The 23,179-nt window shown below is 39.3% G+C and overlaps 1 protein-coding gene across 5 annotated transcripts in view; it reads left to right on the forward strand.

Annotated features, from left to right (window-relative positions):
• The window catches only part of rbfox2 (RNA binding fox-1 homolog 2), an 80,161-nt gene that overhangs the window by 23,547 nt on the left and 33,435 nt on the right, over positions 1-23,179 (forward strand). For 4 of the 5 annotated variants that reach the window (XM_062997795.1, XM_062997796.1, XM_062997797.1 and 1 more), the window contains exon 2: positions 3,743-3,793. In XM_062997795.1, the coding sequence (XP_062853865.1) occupies positions 3,743-3,793 (51 nt within the window). Of the gene's footprint in view, positions 1-3,742; positions 3,794-10,618; positions 10,890-23,179 lie in introns of those variants that run through there. The other variant, XM_062997799.1, reaches the window with a different exon arrangement.

Genomic DNA, 23,179 nt, shown 5'->3' on the forward strand with positions numbered 1-23,179 from the left:
TTTCTTTGTTTATTCTGTTTTTCTTTCCTGGATGTGAGTGATTAAGATAACGTGTAAGTGTGTGATGAATTGGCGTCCCTGTTGTCCAGAAGAACAGGGTTACTAAAAATGACCTTAAAACGTATTTGTATATATACAGACTTCATTTCTGGAGGAGTTGGGGATTTTAAAAGGCAGTAAATGCAAGAATCTGTGAGTTGTTAATTTTTATGAATCTTTATTTAACTGACAAAAATACAAAGAAAAGATTTTGTTTTGTTTGTTATTGTAGAACTTATTTTTTTTTTGTAAATATAAACATACATGTAGTAGCCAACCACTTCTTTTCACCAGCACAAAACGGGGGGTTCACACAGAAATCAGTATTTTGTATTGGCAGTCAAACGGTGCTCTCCATTATTTCCAGTTTCTGTGCAGGCACCATCAACCAACCAACAGAGGTTGCATTGCTGTTGGTCCCAAAAGTGTTGTTGGGCTACTAACCAAGGTCCTTAGTTCGTTCTTTTTACCATCCCAGCAGACTTTAAATGGCCAATTTTGTCTGCTGCAGGCATTGCCAATTATGCCCCATAGGGGCCGGCCAGCTGACCGGTAGTAGAACTTTGGTTTAAACTTGTGAGTTCAGAATCCCAGCGCTGGTGCGCTAGCGTATTATCCCGCTGTGCCACCTGGGACTTTTTTAAATACTGTTTGAACTTACTGGCCTTATTTTAGAAACAGCCACAATGTTAACACTTGTTATGGGTGTACAACTACGAGGTATCTTCAAAAAGTTTCCACGCTTATATTTTCATTGGAAACGGTGAGGGCGGGAGGAGTAATTGATCATGTAATGATGATGTGAAAGCAGTGGTGCATCAGTGGCTATGCGCTCAACCAAAAACATATTTTGCTGATGGCATTAAAAAGGTGGTACGACACTGGGATCAAGCATCAGAAGGTGACTATGTGGAAGTATAAGTGGATGCTTTTCAATGACATGATGCTGCTGGCTTCACAATATTGGCCAGTACATAGAAAATGGTTCCCTACCCAAACATCAGTTGCGTCAGTTGAGAATTGATGGGTGATTCCTTTTATTGATTAATATGGTTTAGGGGTTTTACCTAATAATGTGCTGGTGAGTGTGTATTGATCACAGTTAGGATGAGTGTAACTCATTCCTGGCAGTCTGTTGGATCCTAAATTGGAACCCATAAACCCCTGAACATTACAATGTTAGAATAATTAGCATAACATAATTTGGCTAACTGAGTTGGAACATAGTGTTATTTATTTTTAGCAGGATATTGCTCTCTGTAGTTTGGCTGCAATTGTTTAAACTCTTGCATCCCTTTGTCTGACACTTTTTCTGTCCTTGTTGTTTTAACATGTAAACAATAGCTCCGCTGGAGTGAATGATAGGGGGAATCGCTCACACAGTTTGGCGCTCAGGGCAGCAATAATCTGATTAGCGCCCATTGTGGTACAATTAAGGACGTGAGCACGCCTGCCGAGCCACACGCTCACTGACAGACTTGGATCTGCAGCTCTGGTGACCCTGCAGTTAAAGGCTTTATGAGCCACCAAAGGATCTGATCCAGCAGGATTCAGGTTGTAAATTACTTGAGTTCCACTACTCCACTTAAACGCAATGAATCTTTTAATAAGAAGAAGTGCTTTTGTGACATTGTGCCAGGCCCATACCCACAGCAAATATGGACCAGTCATGGGATCTTGCATGGTTTGGGCTGATCTGGGATCAGGTTACATAATCAATAGCAAGTAATGGGTGTGGGAGTGCTGAAGGAGGAGAGTGAATAAAAGCTGTGAGATACAAATCAGTGCTGAAGGAAATCCTTTGTAGTTGATGATTTTTTTGGATTAATTTAAAAGATAACTCTGTACTGTTAATCCACGCTTTAGTGATGTCTCACTTTGTTTCACTCGCCTTGTTTGATACCTTTATTGATCAGGTCTTGTTAAGGGGTAATAAGACAATGCACCTCTGGAGAAGAGAGGGTTGTGGCTCAAGGACCCAACAGTGGCTAAATGGCAGACCTCGGATTCAAACTCATCTCTTTTGATTGATAGCCTAAAACTCTACCCAGTAGGCTACCTCTGTCCCATAAATAAACAAGGTGAAGCCTGAGAACATGATGACTCAAAGCAAAGTGTTTTATCTCCACACCAGGTCCTTAATTTCCTAAAAATTTACCAGAAATTACCAGTCACATCTTGACACAATCACCTATTCACAATTACTTGAGATAATTCTGGTTAATTATGATTATTCAAGACTGCAATTAATTATGAAGTCACACAATTATAAAATTTTATACAGTGATGGGCATAAATATATAAGCACTAACATTACATAGCCAGTGGTTGCCTAGTATCTAGAACTGTTTGCCCCTGGATGGTAGTTTTGCTTCTGCAGGGTCTAAACAACTTGTCACAATTGATGGAATCATGAATTCAGCTGTCAAAATCCTGAAGGAGAATGTCCGCCCAACGGTTTGTGACCTAAAGCTTAAACGCAGGCAGGTTATAAAGCAGGACTATCAACTTAAAGGTTGAGAGTTCGAATTCCAACTCTGCCATGCAGCCACTGTTGGGCCCTTGAGCACGGCCCTTAAACCTCTCTGCTCCAGGGGCGCCATACCCCAGCTTTCAATTAGGCTGGGGTACTCGAAGAAAGAATTTTGTTGTACTGTACACCTGTATATGTATATATGACACATGAAGGTATTCTATTCTCTTCTATTATAAGGTAATTCTTGTGCCATTATATTTAAATCATCGTCAGTCAAGGGTGGTAGTGTGGGTGTTGCACCGCTCAGTGAGTCTTGAGGATCTGGGTTTGTTCCTTGCCTCAGGCCACAGTCTGAATTTGGCTGCTTGAAGTCACCTAGGTGTGTGTTTGTGTGTGTGTTTGTGTTTGTGTTTCTAATGATTTGAGGAGTTTTTTTCTCCAGATATTCCAGTGTCCTCCACCCCTCCCAAAACACGCAAAAGGCAAACTGATCACTTTAATTTTGCTCACATTTATGATTGAGGGAATCTTTGGGCCTGTGATGAACTTGTACATAAATACAGTGGTACTGTGGCCACCACAATCCTGGTCAGGATGTAAGAGTGATCAATGATGAGCTAGTGCTTTTAGTTTTTTATAGCAGTGGGAGAACAATGATTTTACTGGGAAGACCTTGACTTGTCCCGATGATTCATCTGAAATGGCTCTGACTCGCACTCTCCCAGCAGTCGTGATACACAAAGGGGTGTATGTGACGGACTCTGGTCAAGATGAAGAGAGCCAGGGGAGGGTTAGGTCAGGATTGTTAAAGGGATGAGTGAGAGGTGAGCATGTGTGTGGTGGTAGTGTTGTGATATGCTTCTTCAGCAGTGTGTCCAAGAGCAGCCTGGAGCTCTAATTGTTCAGAACTAGAGATGTTAACAGGTTAGCTGATAACTGACAAAGAAGTCATTGTTTAATTAATGCTGTCGGTTATCATTTATTTATATTCATTTCAACAACTGACAGCCTTGATCAGATTTACAATCGGATATTGGAAATGATAGGGAGATTGGGTTGTCTTGAAAAAAAATCCGGCTTCGACTATGTCGCCCTGAACTTAATTGTTTACCAAATTGCAGCTTTATTTTACAGTAATTATGAAGATTAGATTTATTACTATGTGTTAAAATGTTAAAATATATTTAAACAAACACTATGCTAATGATGATTCATGTTTCCTTTTAGAACAATGATCCATTGAACATGGCCTTCCACGGATACCCCTCATCTAGTCAGGTAAGAGAAAACATCCTGAATTACTTGAACTGAGCTTTAGGTCATAATAATTAAAAAATTATCTGACTGCACAGCCCGTGTAGATATCAGAGGCTTTTTCTTCTCGTATTGTTTTGGTAGAATTGCGCCACCTGTCAAAACCTGCATGCCTTCATAGATGAACCAGGTGGTCTCAGGGTCAGATGCTTTCAGCTCTTTGCATTCAAGAATCCAGACCCACACTGAGTATAGAGTATACACTGCTGTCCATGTTACTAAACTGTTTTGTAATTTATTTATTTTTTTCAAATCAGTTATAAATTACATGTTGTAGATAATCTGAGGTTTGCAAGTTAGCAATCACAACAAGTTTCAATGAATTTCAATGAGTTTTAATTAATGGTTTACTCTTAAGCTATATTGTGTAAATATTTTTAATACAAGAAAATCAGGAAGTGGTGAACTGGTATGTTTAACTTATTGGCACACTCCCTCTAGTGGTACATTCACTGCGACTTGTTACACTGTGTTCCTGTTTTAAAAGGGAGGCAATTCATTTAACCAGTTTCCAGTTTTAGACTGGTTCATCAAAAGGCTAAAGAAGGGATTATTCCGGTACCGACATCTTATACAAAGTAACTGGTGAGCTTGTGTGGCTGTTCAGTGAATGAGTGATGAACTTCTGGTGTTTATAAGCTGATGGTTTATTCTTGAAGCTCTTGTTCAAACTTGCTGTAGAATGTGAAATGTCAGCTTTATTAGGGCTTGAACAGATACAGCTGACATTCTGACTCGCCTCTGTTTAAATGCTGAAAGCACAGCTAAGGTGTGGTGTATCCAAAGTCGAATCTTTTGTAGCTCTTATCCGTAATATACTGACATAACAAACAGCCACAATGTATAGTAATTAAAAACAATTGCATTTGACTGCATCTAGTCTGGCCTGTTTATTAATTTTAGTAACTAATATGATGCTGATTGTAGCATTCACATCATTCATCTCTAAAAATCTCTAAACCCCAGATCAGAAAGTTGGGGCAGTATGGGAAATGCAAATAAAAATTGGGTTGGAGTGAAAAATAAGCCAATTTCTTTCCAATCATGCATTTTCTCCCATTTTCTCCCAATTAAGTGTAGTCAATTTGTCTTCCACTGCTGGGGATCCCTGATTTTTTGCACTTGAGGAGGGTATATTGCTGCTCACGCCTCCTCCGACCCGCGCGCAGCCCTTAACGGAACCCTTTTCCACCCATGCACTCTGCACAGGAGCCTCTGTCCGCCAATCAGGGTCCTTACACAGCGTTTGAAGACCCCGCCCACATAGTCCGGTCATCCCTCCCTGCTGGCACTGCCAATTATGCCCGCTAAATGCCATCCAGCCCACCGGTGACTGGTGGCAACGCCGAGTTTCAAACCGAGGAGTTCAGAATCTGTGTTGGTGTGCTTGCGGAATATCCTGCTGTGCCACCTGGGCGTGTTGATGTACACTGTTTCTCATGCATTCGTTGACAAACTGGAGAACCTCTGTCCATCTTTGCTTCTCAAACCCTCAGCCTTTCGTCGATACTGCTTTTGTTTCAAATCATGATGTTTAAAATCACATCAGTATTTAGCTTTTGTTTTAAAAACATCACATTATTAGCCCTAAATTGCCCTAGTCCCAACTTTGATTGAAATGTCTTGCAGGCCGGAAATGTCTTGCAGTTAAACTGTCTGCAATCAAATAATAGTCCAAATGTAAATGTAAGGAACACTGCATTTATTAATGTGCATTTCCCCAGCTTTTATTTGATTTAGGGTTTTACTTTAAGGATAAATTATGCTATTAGGAAAATGCTGTTCTGTAGTGCTTTTGTAATCATGTTGAATGCTTTTACTTTTTAATGATGGAAAGTATTTAGGTAAATTTTAAATTGTTATTTTCCCTAAATGCTTCTCCCTAGTGTTTAAAGTTGCTTGGAAATAGCTTCGGGTAACAGTCCTGACTTGTGAAAATATGTGATTCACGTTTTGAGATCTGAACAGAGCTTTCTGAAGGCTTATTTGACATGCTAATGGCTCAGCATAATCGTTGAAGACTGTTGTACTATTTATATTGGTACAGAGAAGTCAGCAACTGTAGCCAGTCATGAACACTCATAGGGAAATTAAAAGGCCATGCCACAAACTTACCACACTGCCAAAGTATTGATTTCGGCTGTTTTATTTATATTTTGACGTGTACATTTTCAGCATTTAGCATGCAGCATACATCCTAAGCAATTTAGGGTTAAGGGCCTTGCTCAAGGGCCAACAGTGACAACCTTGAACCAGCGACCTTCTGATTACTAGTCCAGTGCCTTAACCGCCAGGCTTCTACTGTCTCTTAATACAGTATACAGTCTGAGAAACTAGGGGTTAAGGTCTTTGCTTAAGGGCCCAACAGCAGCAATCTAAAAGATGGGGCTTGAACCAGCGATCTTCTGCTTACTAGTCCAGTACCTCAACCACTAGACTATGGATTGTCCATTTTATTCCGGTAAATTTTGCTTGATATTCAGAAAATCCAAAGTAATGTGTGTAATTTAGCATTGGAGCGCTCATAAGCCTGAATGTTCGACCCTCTGCAACATATGTCAGCGTCATTATTGACGCCGGTGCGGCAGTGTTTGGACGCATTATCAGATTGTTCAGTTACTGCAGATAATCCTGGTATCATCCCAGTTTTATCCTGCTTTCTCTTGCTCACTAATCCCTCTATCCCTTCCTTTATCCAGTTAGTACCATCTGTTTAACTCCTGTCCTTCAGAGTAGCACAGCTGGCTAGTCTTAAAAATCGGATTAAAATAACAGGGATTGGGCATTGTGGATGCTACAGTGAGGAAAATAAGTATTTGATCCCCTGCTGATTTTGTAAGTTTACCCCCTTACAAAGACTTAAACAGTCTATAATTTTTATGGAAGGTTTATTTTAACAGAGAGAGACAGAATATCAACAAAAAATCCAGAAAAAAAACATTAAATAAAAGTTATAAATTAATTTGTATTTAATTAAGGGAAATAAGTATTTGATCCCCTACCAACCAGCAAGAATTCTGACCCCCACAGACCGGTTATGTGCCCATGAGGCACACAAATTAGTCCTGTCCCTGTATAAAAGACTCCTGTCACAGAATCAGTTTCTTCCATTCAAATCACTCGACCACCATGGACAAGACCAAAGAGCTATCAAAGGACGTCAGGGACAAGATTGTAGACCTGCACAAGGCTGGAATGGGCTACAAGACCATCAGCAAGAAGCTTGGTGAGAAAGAGACCACTGTTGGTGCGATAATTCGAAAATGGAAGAAATACAAGATCACGGTCAATCACCCTCGCTCTGGAGCTCCATGCAAGATCTCACCTGGTGGGGTAAGAATGATTCTGAGAAAGGTGAGGTCAGCCCAGAATTACACGGGAGGAGCTTGTCAATGATCTCAAGGGAGCTGTATGTACATACTCCCAATGTATTAGGGCTGTGGTGGGTCATCGCATGGGTCATCGCATGATAAAAGGAAATTCATATCATTAGCCTTCTCATGTTCTGGTGATCCATTAACTGTGAACACTGACCGGCATCCTACGATTCCATTAGCAAAGCACTCCATTAGCTAGTGAGGATGGGTATAGACATGGCTATTGTCAACAGAGGATAATGCTTTCAGAAGAGAATACAAGGCAAAAGCATTGTCTCAGATTACACGTTTGAATGTAGTGAAATTTGTGTGTCTAGCTATAAAATGGCGCATTCTGCTTAAATAAAAAGCAAGAGTCATATTTTAGTTGGTTTACTTACAACTTACGGTACGTTATAGGCTGTACACACGACCAATTAATGTTAAAATCCATTGGAAACAAAAATACATGGAAATGTAATCATACGAAAGTATAGATCTGGAGAAAGTGTTAAAACTACAGCCACACTGCCTAGGTCATGCTGCTTCTTTGACACTATTGCTCACAACCTATTTTGTTGATACTAAAGTGCAGCTTGAATTGACTTGAATTCTTAGCATTATGCTTAGTGTAAATCTTATAAGTTACGTGTAACCTCTGTCAAACACATCCTCTATGCATGCCAAAAGATAACAACACCAGAACTAAATTCTACTATACAAACAACTACAAGGAAATCTTTGCCTCAGCCCCCCCAAGAAAAAAGAAAAAAACTGCTCAAATACTTGGATCTCAAGGACTTAAAAACACTATATCATATATGGAAAATCAATTATACTGTGCATCCTCGCAGTCACACGAACAAAACCCTAATCCCTCTGCACACAACTAAAGAAACAAATCGACCCCCACTTTGATTTTCAAAAACAAACCTGGTATATTATATACTACATCAAAGCTTTTATATCATATCAGCCATGATAAAGGCCAATGCAGCTGAAATGATGTTAAGAATCAAAGTTACATGTAACAATTATCTTCACCTCACCCCCCCCCCATTGCTTACATTTTTAGAAATGTAAGAAAGACTTAAAAATGTCATATAGTTATGAAAAATCAATTAAACTTTTCGCCCTTACAGTCACACAAACACCCCAATCCCTATACACACAAGTAAAGAACAATTTCACCCCCACTTTGATTTTTGAAGACAAAACCTATGATTAATTACACTGTTATATTATATATTATATTTAATCTATTATATCAGCCATAATAATACCCATAGGAGCTGAAATGATGTTAGGAATCAACAACAAATGATGTTAGTAGCACTATCAAAGATAAACAACACCAGAACAAAATTCTACAATACAAACAATTACAAAGAAATCTTCACCTCAGCCCCCCCCAAAGAAACAGCTTAAATTCCTGGAAGCTCAAGGACTTAAAAACACCATATAAGATATGGAAAATCAATTAAACTCTACACCCTCAGTCATACAAACAACACCATAATCCCTATACACACAAGTAAAGAAACAAATCGACCCCCCACTTTAATTTTTAAAGAGAGAACTTATATTACATTGTTATATTGTATATTATATTAAACCTATTATATGATATCAGACATGACAAGTCATAGCAGCTGAAATGATGTTAAGAATCAACAACAAATGATGTTAGTAGCACCGCCAAAGATAAACACCACAACAAAATTCTATAATACAAACAAGGAAATCTTCACCTTAGCCCCCCCTAAAGAAAGCTTAATGACTTAAAAACACCATATAAGATATGGAAAATCAATTACACTCTACACCCTCACAGTCATGCAAACAACACCCAAATCCCTATACACACAAAGAAACAATTCGACCCCCCACTTTGACTTTAGGACAACCAATTATATCATATTATATTGTATATTATTAAGGCTTTATCTAATTCACGGCTGTGGAAATCGCGTCACAGACTGTAAAATAAGTCTTTTCAAGTGTAATATGCAATTTGCTGTTATTCAAAATGTAAGGTTTGTGTTTAACGATTTAAAGTATTTCATTTGCATAGCATTCAAGTGTCTTACGTTTACTGGTTAATTTGCACTACAAGGCGGTCCTAGTGTCACAGAGCATCTTTAGAGTTTGTTGAGTTTACAAAGTAAGAAATAAACTGTACATGGACAAACTATTGGAAGCATAATACTTTACTGGTTTGTTCTTTTGAGGCACAGAACAGAGATGATCATATGTGTAGAGAAGCACAGTTTTCTATTGATTATTGAATCCCTAGGGACAAAATGCACTAAATACGTAAACCCATACATCAAACATTGGTAGCACACTACAGCACAGAAAAGTCTGTTACACTAGCAATCCTACGGCAATTCAGTTAGCAATCAGTTAAAAGCAGCTGAGTTTGGAAAACTCTCAACCAATTTCTGTAGACACATGGGGGGGTATATTTAAACATGGAGCCTAGTACTATTGCTGGATGTTCAAGGTTTACATTCAACTATTAAGGTAGGCTGTGCTGTGTATTGTAGCTTAAATTTATTCTATCATTCATTTATGACTAATTTAATGACTGCCATGAAATGTGGCACTTTTCTTTAAAAATCTGTGATTTTTCAAATACTAGGTCTGTGAAATTAAGCACATTTTCCTGTGAATTTAGTAATTTTTACTATTTTGGTTGCTTTCTAGCAGTAGGGACTGGCATTTTGGTCAGGAGCGTCAAAACAATAAATGAAGATTAGACAGATCTTAATATAATAATGATCCAAAGCTCAGCTGCTGCATTTAATACCAAAACCTGATGTTTTAAGTGGCCCAGTTAAGGTCCTTACCTTAATCCTATTGATAATCTGTAATTACTCCTCATCATTGCTCCTTGACTAAACTGGCAGAAAATTGCTACGTGACATTGTGCAAAATTGGACAGTGTCATGAAGCAATTTTCTGCAAATTACTTTTCAAACTGACTACTCGCTGTTATTGTGAGTGAAGATGTCTTAAGCAAGAAGTGTCTTATAACTGGGGGTAAATACTTAAGAATTATGAAAAGTTTATACTCAGATTGATACAAATCTTAAATTGTGACCAGCTTTTATGGGACAAGAGGGGATGAATATTGTAAGATATTATATGCATCAAGAATCTCAGAGGTCGTGCACTGTCGTATTTCTCTACATTTTCCTTGGTCCCAGGGGTGCAAACAAGCCCACATTTGTTACTCTGATGATAAAAGAGCAAAAGGTGCAGGGAGTGGTAGGACAGCTGTTGTAGGGGGCCACAGGACAGCCACAGAGGGGAAAAGTTTGCAGGTATGACCTAGGGCAACGAGAGGAGGAGGGACTTAGAGTCAGAGGGAGGGACGAGCGAACAAATGGTATTAGGCCGAGGGGAGGAGAGATGGAAGACACGGGCAGGAAGAGAGACAGAATTAGAGATGAACAGGCAGGGAAGAGTCAGCGACGACACACAGCAAGAAAGCCTAACTGAGAGGGATCTACAGAAAACCGAGAGGTGGGGAGGGGGCGCGACACGGAAATAGATTGAGAGGAGGTGACTGAACGAGGGAGATTTTGAATGTGACCAGGACTGGCTCAGGAAGCCAGAGATAAGGGAGAAGGAAGAAGGAGCCATCTGGTCCCAGTCCGAATACGATGATGGGACTGTATTATCCTAACATATTGTCGGTAAGTCGTCCGTCCACATGCCGGCTGATTTGTTGTTGTTTTTTTGTTTTTTTTAGATACTTGCTTACACTACACTGTATGTTTGCTTGGAATGGGATCTGTTACACAGCGCTGTTATTACCATGATGACAGCTCGTGTGTTTAGCCCACATTTCTATATGCCTCAACCTGAATGCACATGCGTTACTCCCTGCAGGACACTTTCAGAAAGTTTCTATAGAACAGGAAACTGGAGTGTTACATGTAAGGTGTAATCGATCTACATTTAAATTGACTAAGCTTGTCAAATGCAAATATAAGGTGCTGTATGTAGATTTCATTTGTAGCAACCATACAACCATATACAAGCCAAGCAAAACCCCATCAATCCTTATTATTTTCATGCATTTAATAATGTTTGTTTAGGGAAGTTTTGCATTTAAGTATAAATGGTTTAAAAAACAATAGAAATTAGTCAATTTATTGTGTTTTGACCAATACTACTCATAGAACCTTTAAGCCAGTACATATAACAAAAGCTTTTTGCTGCATTTATAGGCCTATAGCATAGTATATAGTGTCAGCTATTGTTTTGTGCTTTAAATGTAAAACAAATGCATCATAATATGCAAACAATCTAAATTAATACATAAAACATTTATTAATATGCACAGTTGCTCAAATATATTCTGGAATTAATACATGAATTTGTAGCTTTGTAGCTGAGTAATAGCATTCTTAATGTGGAAAGTGTCATTTGTACTACAATTAATTTCACTATTGTATGTAAAATATGCAACCCTCTGTACACTTAAAACCCAAGTATTTTAATAGTCCGTCCATAATGCACTGACTTAATTCAATGTATATAGTCAGACTGTTAACGTTATTAGCTTAAGTGTAGGTGTTGCAGTTGGCTCTATACTGGGCCACGTTGACAGAAAGGCCCAGACTTCTCTTGATCGACCCCGGCAAATGGCTCAGGGTGAAGAAGGAGGGGAGAAATTGGGTGAAATGGGGGAAGGGGAACAGAGGATGGAAAGAAAGAAAGCGCTTTGTTGTCCTCCCCTCCAGCTGTCACCCATAACTCTCTCCTGCCTTTTGAGTGAAGGGGGCAGGTGCTAAAAAACTGTTGTTCCATCCACACTCCTATCTGTCAGTCACACTCATTTGCCAATAGTCTCGTTTAACCTCATGTGCATGACAGTATGCTGGTTTAACCCGCAGTCTCGCTGCCGTGTTGCACTTTAACCTGGTTTAAGATCCCATAACAGGGCGCAGACACGGGGCACGTAGTCTCCGTTGTGTACCTTGGATTCCTGCACTCCTGCTTTCTTTACAATTTTGACCTCTTTTCTCTCCCTCGCTCAGGTCTTTCCCCCTTAGGCTCAAGCAGCTGGCTCTGTTTTCCTTAAAAAGTGCTGGATGATGGGGGGGATGGGACGAACAGACAGAATGGGAATTGATTTTAAAGATGACAGCCACGTCCACTCATGCATTTTAACAGATTGTGTGCTTTGCCTGAAACCAATCTGAATATTCCTCCAGTTCGGAGAGATCTAGCAATGCTAGATTTCTCTTAAATATGGAGCAGATTTCAGAAGTCATAAATGAAAGATCATACAGTGTCTAATGCTCCAGTGCAGAAGCGAACCGGAGGGTTGTTGAAATACTTGCGGAGCCCCACCCGAGCGTGTGCCCTAAGGGCAGGGAGAGACGCCTACCTGCCATTTATGGCTTTATAAACATGCACACTTGGAAAGCAAGACGCATAAAAGGACGAGCCTGACTTGTGAGTGTATTAGGGATTCACACCTAGAATATGTACAGAACATTTGATAATGCACTAATGTAATCCAGTCATGTAAAAGCACAAGTCAGATACAGGTCATCCAGTACAGCTGGGTTGCTGTCAATACTGTCAATCGCAATCTGTAAATCAATTATTGTTACTTTAGATGAACACATGGATATTCGTATACACATATACATTGTACTTGAGAAAATAGTATAGCACCAGTGAAAAATCTATGAAAACAAAACAGTATTCACTGTTACATGTCATGTATTTATTTGGCAGGGGCTTTTATCCAGAATGAATTAGTATTGGGACAAGATGCCATCCAAAAAGCTAAGGATCATTGTTTTTTTGCTCAAGGGCCCAACAGTGTTTGCCTTAAGCCTTCTTAATTTTAATTACCAACCCAAAATCTTAACATTGCCAGTTGAAATGTAAAATAAACTCTCATGGTCATTTACTAGCTAATATAAGTCAGTATATTACTGGTTAAATGAAATACAGTAAGTGATTAAACACTAACACCACAAAGAGACATCGGGCTGAATTAATAAGCACTTTTAAAATGTTATTAGGATATGTAGCTCTTCTATATCTGTACAGTAATGTTACTCGAGGACATAATTATAACACAACGCTTAGTTTTGCAAGATAATACATGCATAATGCAGGCTGAAACTTACTCATGTAAAAACCCACAGGGCTATGCAAACTACTTACTTCAGATCACTACTACTTTAAATATTAGACAAAGAAACCCCAAGTAAACACAAAATGCTATTTTAAATAATTATTTCATTTAATGAAAGATTTCCTTAATCTAAACATCACTTAAATAGAACTTGTCTTGCAGTGTGAGGCAGGCTAAAGGGTCTCAGAAAGCACCACATGATACCACATTCTATGAAGTGATACAGATACGAAACAAAATCATCTGTCAGAAATCTACCAGCCTGGAAAAAGTTGCAAAATAATTGCTAAGGGTCTGAGACCCCAGCGAACCACAGTAAGAGCCATTCTTGACAAAAGGAGAAAAATGGAACTGTGCTGAACCTTCCCAAGATTGGCCGGCTTACCAAATAGAACATAGACAAACATCTAGTTCTCACTTGCTTCAGTTAAGGTCAATGTACACAATTCAACAATAACACTGGCCGAAAATAGCATCCATGGGAGAGTTGCAAGGTTCAAACCACTGCTGACATGCAACATCTACACGACCCCATGACTTTTAGAATAATATCCGGTTCACTAAGGAGTCAAAGGTACTTTTACTGTACTTCATCATAAGAACATCATATTAAGTCAAACATGGTGTTTGTACTGTAATGTTCCAGGGCTGCTTTGCTTAAAAGGTAAAAATACACTGCTGTGACATGTATCCCATCAGACACCCAGCTGACAAGCCATAAAATATGACTGAAAAAAAAAAAAAAAAAAAAAAAAAAAAAAAAACAATGACTCTGTTAATCTCTAATTACATATTGTCAATTCATAATGAGAAAGATATGCAAATTTAGTGTGTTTGAATTATAATGAATTTATGAAAGAATCAGCAGTGAATTATTCTGATAATGGGCTTGTTTTGCCAAGAGGAAACACAGCAGATAAACAAACATTAATATTTTAAACTAATTTTGATAGATATAGTGTATGTAGGACTGTTCTACATAATTCATGAGTAAACGTGTGCATGAATCTGCATGTGGGAATTAAACAGAGTTTTGTGAGATAAAAATAACTTGGGGTTTACATACGTTTTAAATGCGAGTGGGTATTAAAATTGTTGTTTAATTGTTACCTCTCTTTATCTCTTTCTCATATAAGCACTTAAACTCCAGTTGGTTGCATGTTTTAGTTTGTTTACGGCTTACTCCATTGTTTACTCCATTTATTAACACAGCAGATGTTAATGGCTGTTGCTGACCATCTCCAGTGTACACAAAATTATTATAATGTGTACATGTAGAGCAGGTTTTTCCCAATCCAGCTCACAATACAGGCAGCATTACATAATAACAGGAAGTGACTCTACATGAGCTCATCAGGTCACATGTAGGCCAGTCAGTCCTAGATTCAAACTGGCTTGGAGGAAAGTCTTGTGTCTATTAGCACTGATGGGTATAAAATCTGGAAGAAATTATATTTTACATCCAACTGTAACCACAAGTAAATTATTTTCAGGCCAATGCTGTGTTACCACATTTGCTTTACACTGCCAGTCAATGTGAAACTGAGTTTAGCACCACCCACATGCTATTTAGCACATATAATGCAACATGGAATTCTGTTATTTCACTCTGCTCATAAAACCGATTAAAATTGTTATAGTAAAATAGCAATTTGTAATGGTAATATGTAAAAGTTAGACAACATGGCATAATTGTGAGTAGGTGCTGCTTAAAGACTGCAAATATTGAGCACACATTAGTAACAACAAATGATATCAGCAAGTCCTAAATATTATATGGCCTGTAATAAATAGAATAACAAACTGTTTTTAAATACTCATGAAAAAGCTGTTTAAATATGCCAGCGATGCTGACTCATTTCTTTCCAATTTGAATGAATGCAAATGCTGTGACTGGTATAATTTCTATAAATATTTATCTAAAAGCCGTGCATGAACAAACTGCTGCATAAGAAATGTTGGGATACAAAAAGCCTGCCAAATATTCACAATTGTGTGTTAAAGGTGGCGCCTAGCACATCAGTGCCGAGATTCTGAACTCCTCGTTTCAAAACTCGGCCTTACCACCGGTCGGCTGGGCGCCATCTAGCGGGCATAATTGGCAGTGCCTGCAGCTGACACGGTTCTGCTAGGGCTGGACGACTGGATTATGTGGGTGAGGTCTTCAAACATTGTGTAAGGACTCTGATTGGCAGATAGAGAGGTGCCTGTGCAGAATGCATGGGTGAAAAAGGGTTACGCTAAAGGCTGCACTTGGGTCGGAGGAGGTGTGAGCAGCAATATACCCACATCGACTGCAATCGGGAATCCCCCAGCAGCGGAAATTAAAATCCTAATAAATAAAAATATGGTCGGTATACTGCCAGTAAAACTGCTACACAGCTGGTGTGTAGCAGATTGATAAGCATAAACACAGTCATTCATAAGGTAGGAGAGGAAGATGAGCAGACGGGATGAAACTAGTTTGATGGTAATTAACACTGCAGTGGACACAGCATGGTGTTTCTTCACTCCTCATCAATTACATCTTCATATTAACACTTTACTTTACTGCACTCTGCAGGATTCAGCCATTGAAAAATAACTCTGATCTATCTATCTCTATCTATCTATCTATCTATCTATCTATCTATCTATCTATCTATCTATCTATCTATCTATCTATCTATCTATCTATCTATCTATCTATCTATCTATCTATCTATCTATCTATCTATCTATCTATCTACGTCCATCCATTCAGGGTTTTAACTTGGGGGTTGAGAATAATACCAGTAATGACATTAAACAGACTAATAATTATTCAAAGTTTAACTGACCAGTATAAATGGACATCCCCTCAATTTTGGCAGTTGTGATTAGCCTAGCATTTGACTCGTCAGTCACTCTTGTATTCTTCCCCAATTATTTTAAACATTACCATAAATGCAGACTAGTCACATCATGTGTTGTCATTTTTAGACAGGGGCTAGTCCTGGAGCATGCTTACCACTTGTAAATAAAAAAAGGCAATCAGTGCAGCTGTCACATTAACAAAGCGCTACATCACTCACTGTAGACGGCGTATCCCATGATGCAGTTTATGATTCCTCTAAGACAGCCTCACGCTAACTGACCTGTAACTAAGCCGGCCAGTTCTCTTTTTCTCCCGCTTCACCGAGCACATACACTTACACAAGCAGAAAGCCAATTTTGGTTTCATTATTGTACACTCCGAGACGCAGCGCGCTCTTTCCGCTGTGACCCTCCAGACCTCCAGCTCCGGCGTGTTAAGAGCCCGTTTCTCTCTACGCCCTGCCGCAATCGAGTTTCCTTTTCAAATCACATTTCCACAGTTTATTTTCCTGTCTGCTGCAGTTCCCTTTCATTCTTATTGCTTGGTCTGATTACGTTATGCAATTACAGTGCTCTCAGACACCTCGCCACTCATTAATACTGTCACACTCAGCCCAGCGGCTGCTCACTTCCTGTAGGAGAGGACAGGAAAAAAGAAACCACATGCGGCCATTATAAAACTTCTCTTACACATTATGCATGTATGTGTGATTGTATTATACTGCAGCATGTTACGTTTACTGTAAGCTCATCATGCATACTTAATATCATCAATAATTCAGGATTTTACCCTGACATTTATATAATTATAACCAAAGGCGTTTAATTGGCTAAATTTAGGAATAATCAAGCAAGCTATTATATAACCTGGTTATTAAATGTATTTTTGTTCTTTACTGTGTTACCTTTGTATGTTTCATGATTCAAAACAATGTGTGTGTGTGTGTATACACACCAATCAGGCATAACATTATGACCACCTCATTGTTTCTACACTCACTGTCCATTTTATCAGCTCCACTTGCCATATAGAAGCACTTGGTAGTTCTACAATTACTGACTGTAGTCCATCTGTTTCTCTGCATACTTTGTTAGCCCCCTTTCATGCTGTTCTTCAATGGTCAGGACCCCCACAGGACCACCACAGAGCAGGTATTATTTAGGTGGTGGATCATTCTCAGCACTGCAGTGACACTGACATGGTGGTGGTGTGTTAGTGTGTGTTGTGCTGGTATGAGCGGATCAGACACAGCAGCACTGGTGAAGTTTTTAAATACTGTCCACTCACTGTCCACTCTATTAGACACTCCTACTTAGTTTGTCCACCTTGTAGATGTAAAGTCAGAGATGATCGCTCATCTATTGCTGCTGTTTGAGTTGGTCATCTTCTAGACCTTCATTAGTGGTCACAGGACGCTGCCCACGGGGCGCTGTTGGCTGGATATTTTTGGTCGGTGGACTGTTCTCAGTCCAGCAGTGACGGTAAAGTGTGTAAAAACTCCAGCAGCGTTGCTGTGTCTTATCCACTCATACCAGCACAACACACACTAACACACCACCACCATGTCAGTGTCACTGCAGTACTAAGTGATCCACCACCCTAATAATACCTACTCTGTAGTGGTCCTGGGAGAGTCCTGACCATTAAAGAACAGCATGAAAGGGGGCTAACAAAGCATGTAGAGAAACAGATGAACTACAGTCAGTAATTGTAGAACTACAAAGTGCTTCTATATTGTAAGTGGAGCTGATAAAATGGACAGTGAGTGTAGAGTGGAGCTGATAAAATGGACAGTGAGTGTAGAAACAAGGAGGTGGGTTTAATGTTATGGCTGATCGGTGTATGTGTGTATGTAGTGTTGATGTAATATTGTGAAGTATAGCATAAGAAAGCTAAGGCAGTTGTGTAGTGGCTGTGGTGGGAGCTGTGTGTTAGCTGCAGTGTGAGACAGCAGGTAATAAATCACTGGTTCATACCAGCACAGTCAGAACAGATAGCAGCGCTATTATTACCATCATCTGTCTTTTCTCTTCTCTCTACAGCGAGCTTACTCTCTCTCTCTCTCTCTCTCTCTCTCTCTCTCTCTCTCTCTCTCTCTCTCTCTCTCTCTCTCTCTCTCGCTCTCTCTCTCTCTTACTCTCTCTCTCTCTCTCTCTTACTCTCTTACTCTCTTACTTTCTCAGTAATGCTGCCATGTAGGGAAGTGGTGCTTGTTCACCATCCATAAGAAGTGCACACTTGATGGCAGAGATTTCCACTCCATGTGTTCATGTTCCTTTACATGGATGGATTGGCATAACCAAACTGTTACTAAGTTTGATGCCATGCAGTGAATTGGTATCCTGTTCAGGAGCTATTCCTGCTTTGTGGTTTTCTGTAAAGTCCACATTTTAGATAGGTCTGAGGTGAGGACTTGACCTAGTAGGGCTTTATTTTAGATTTATTTGGCTTGTGTCCACGTTTGTTTGTTTTGGGTCAGCGCTTTGCTGGAACACCCAGTTTCATCCCAAAGTTTCCACTGGCAGCAAAACACCCACAAATTGGTACAGTGTTGTTGGGTCTGGTTTGACTTTAAAATGATTTGTACAGAGCTGTCAAGACTTTCTCTTTGTAATTTGTAGCTCTGTGTAATAGATGCAGTTAAACTATCTTGTGTTATTACTAGGAATGTAACGATTTTTTTTGTTTTTTAAACAATTAAATTGAAGACAAATTATGACAAATTATTTTCTTTTATTATTTCTCTTTAAAATACTGCATCTGTGCTTATCTTTTATTCATCTAAATAATGAATGCCCTTTTATTTTTGAGGTAGGTACAAACTAGCAAAACAATGCTGCACATTTCCCTTTTTGTGTAAAAAAAAAATGAAATGAAATAAATCCCACATTAAATAAATAAATGAATAATACAAATAGACAGTATCCCCACATAAATAAATTGGTTTGAAAATTCAGAACCTGGCAACCCTGTAGTGAAGTCAACCAGGTGAGGTGAATAGCGCCAGTGCCTTCTGCTGTTTAAAGTGAATATTGATTCATTATACATGTAAACCGATTTGAATCACTACACATGTGAATCGATTTTTTAACTGTCTTGTGGTGCATCGTTACATCCCCACATATTACAAGAAATTAAGAGGTCATGCCACAGAGTTTAATGACAGAACCTTCTACACTAGTGTAAATTAATGATGTGGATTGCTGTGTATGTACAAACCCCATGTCTGAAAAAGCTGGAACATTTTCGTTAAATGCAATAACAACGAGAATCTGTGATTTGTTTGTTCTCTTCAACCTTCAATGGAAAAGTTTCATGTTTTTACTGACCAACGTAATTATATTTTGTAGACATCAATGAATTTTGAATTTGTTGTGTGTTTACCACTGTGTTACATCACCTTCCCTCTAATTTACACATTTTAATCGTTTGTTAACTGAGAATACTCATGTTTCCATTTTGGAAGTGGAATTTTCACTCGTTCTTGCTTGCTGCAAGACTTCAACTGCTCAACAATCGTTGTCTGATTGTCTACTTAATGATCCACAATACATTTTCAATAGCAGACAGATCTGTACTGCTGTTCAGTTAAGCACATGCAATCTGTTTCTTTGAAGCCACGCTGTTGTAGCTTGTGCCGAACGAGGTCTGGCATGTTCTTGCTGAACTAACCATTGGCTTCCTGGAGGGCAACATTTGTTTCTCTAAAATCCCAATATTACACCTCTGCGTCAATGGTACTTTCACACATATGCATGTTATCCATGGTATGGGTACTGATGCGCCCCCATATCAAGACAGATGATGACTTATGCACCTTTTCTTATAATAGTCTGGATGATTCTTTTCATCTTCGGCACAGAGAACAAAGATCTGTTTTCTTCCCAAAACTAGATATATTGTGGACTCATTTGACCACAGCATTTGTTTCCACTGTCACTGTCGTGTTTCGCCCCGATTTGACATATAACTTTCTCTTTTCAGGTCTTTAGAGTTTAAAGTTGCATTTCTTGATGCAGTGGTGGCCTGTGTTGTGTGTGAATTTTTTTTTGAAGAAGTCTTAATCACATGTAGCTATATTTCTCATAATAGTTTGACAGTTTCTCATACAGTGCTGTCTGAGGACACTAAGGCCATGCTCATTCACAGTGGTTTAAGGCCTTTTCTCGATTTCTCCAGATTACCTGAATCTTTTTACAGCATTATGTACAGTAGATGGTAAAAAATTATCTTACCAAGATTGACAGGGCAGTTGTGGGCTAGTGGTTAAGGTACTGGACTAGTAATCAAAAGGTCACTGGTTCAAGCCCCACCACTGCCAGGTTGAGCAAGACCCTTAACCCTTAATTGCTTGGACAGTATACAGTCACAGTACTGTAAGTCGCTTTGGATACAAAGCATCTCCTAAGTAGCGAAAATGTAAGTTTGACTCAGTTAGTCACAGTGAACCATGACCTGTTTTTGCTTGCAAAGTCTGAGCCTTTGGTGGAACCTCATTTTATCATATCATGATACCTTTGCCTGTTGCCCTACCAAGTGTCATGGAGGGGATCCATATCTCCCCCATGCACTCTCTCAACCGGTGTTCCTCAGGGCTCTGTACTTGGCCCACTTCTTTTCTCTATCTACACCCGGTCTCTGGGTAAGGTCATAGCCTCCCATGGCTTCTCCTACCACACCTATGCAGATGACACTCAGCTCGTTCTGTCATTTCCTCCTTCAGACATGCAAGTCTCAGCTCGCATCTCAGCATGTCTGCGAGATATCTCACAATGGATGTCGGCTCATCATCTAAAACTTAATCCCAGCAAGTCAGAGATGTTGCTCATTCCTGGAGATCAGTCTCCAACCCAGGACCTAGTCATTTCTCTTGATGACTCCCAGATCAGACCATCTGATAAGGTACGAAGCCTTGGTGTTGTCCTGGATAACCAGCTGACCTTCTCTCCTTATATAGCCAACATGACAAGATCGTGCCGGTTCCTCCTGTACAACATCAGGAAGATTTGGCCATTTCTCTCCAGGGAAGCTACCCAGATTCTGGTCCAATCACTTGTAATCTCACGGTTGGACTACTGCAACTCCCTTCTGGCAGGAGCTCCCATGTCCACTATTAAACCCTTGCAGCTCATTCAAAATGCAGCAGCCCGTCTGGTTTTTAACCAGCCCAAACACTGCCACATCACCCCACTGCTGCGTTCTCTTCACTGGCTTCCTGTAGCTGCACGCATTCAGTTTAAAACACTGATGCTCGCCTACAAAGCCAAAAATGGACCAGCCCCAAGCTACTTTCGTGGTCTAATCAAACCCCGCTCTGTACCACGCAACCTCCAAGCCTCTAGTCTCGCTCGACTTGAGCCTCCATCCAGGACTAAAGGAAGACAAGCATCAAGGCTCTTCTCTGTTCTAGCACCCAAGTGGTGGAATGAACTTCCTCTGTCTGTCTGAACATCTGAGTCTCTTGCTGTCTTTAAAAATAATTAAAAACCCACCTTTTTACTAAACACTTAAGCTGACTTGTACTTATTACTAACATTTTTTTTCCATTTCCAAAAAAAAAAAAAAAACCCACTTTGGTTCTAACAGGTTTTAGCAGATGTGTTCTTTGACTGTTGTTTACCTAAACTTGAGAAATGAAATGTTCACTATGGAAGCACTTCTGTAAGTCGCTCTGGATAAGAGCGTCTGCTAAATGCAGAAAATGTAAATGTTACATATTCACCTGCTTATTGTTAAATATTTTAAAACATTGTAATTTAAATATTCTATAAATCTCTTATTTTGCCCCTGTCCAAACTTTTCTTGGGTTTGTTCTAGGCAACAAATTCAGAATTTGTTTATATTTGCAAAATAATTTGGTGAGCCAAAGCATTAAAAGGCATTTTTTTGTACTTGTATTAGTTAATGAAGTTGATGGAGTTTGTTTGTTTTGACCCATTTTGTCATATTTAACCAAAAAGCACAAGAATATTCCTTCTAGCTATCCGCAAACTGTAATTTAATTTTATATGATAACCAGTAGTAAACAGATTCATTACATTGTTAATGATTTTACATTTAATGAGCTAGTTTTGTTTGTTTTTGCATGTGTCCTGAACGTTCATTAGAATTAAAGTGTGTTGAGTTGCACTCACGACCGACTGCAGGTGTTGTATGTCAGTGTGTGGGTGAGTAGACCGGGCCGTGTGTGTGTGTGTGTGTGTGTGTGTGTGTGTGTGTGTGTGTGTGTGTGTGTGTGTGTGTGTGTGTGTGTGTACTACTTTTCCCTCTCCTTATCACATGGAAGCGTTGGTGTGGGGCCATATGCTTTTAATTATATATAAGCTCCTCATGCATATTTAATAGGTGTCTGAAATCCTCGTGTCACTACAGAGAGACGATGGTGTGAAATGAAGTGACTGACCAAGTTACCAAAATGCCAAACATTAATGTTCCTATTGTTATTATAATGTGCATCATTATCGTAAATTATTTGTGTATTAAATGAATTGTAGATGCTGTTGATGAAGCTTTAAGGTTAAAAGTTAGCACACACTCAGCGACGTGTGTGTCATGGCAGTCTCGGGAATTCATGGTTTTTGCAGCTGTTCTCTGACCGCATGTGTTTCCTCTCCATTCGGTTAACTTTAACACAGGTTTATTGCTTGGTTGTTAGAAAATATAACACATGCTGGGTCAAAAATATGTATTCAGCAGCTTGGATTGTTCATTGTTGTTGTGGAGCAGAAAGAATTTATAGTGTTATTTAACTTGACATGACCTGCTAGTTTTGCTTAAGGGATTTTAAGTGACTGATTTTGGTGAGTGGATGGTTTGACCAGCAGATCAACAGTTTTACATGTAAAGCATCCTAGCTCAGCCTTATACTTGGAGTGAATTGTTTGTATGGTCAGATGTAAGTCAAAAATCATTAAAATACAGGTCTGCCATTAATGAAAGCTTCTGAAAAACATGATACTGTTCTCAGTCAAGTAAGCTTTAAATCA

This window comes from Trichomycterus rosablanca, chromosome 6 (assembly GCF_030014385.1).
Source record: "Trichomycterus rosablanca isolate fTriRos1 chromosome 6, fTriRos1.hap1, whole genome shotgun sequence".
Lineage (NCBI taxonomy): Eukaryota > Metazoa > Chordata > Actinopteri > Siluriformes > Trichomycteridae > Trichomycterus > Trichomycterus rosablanca.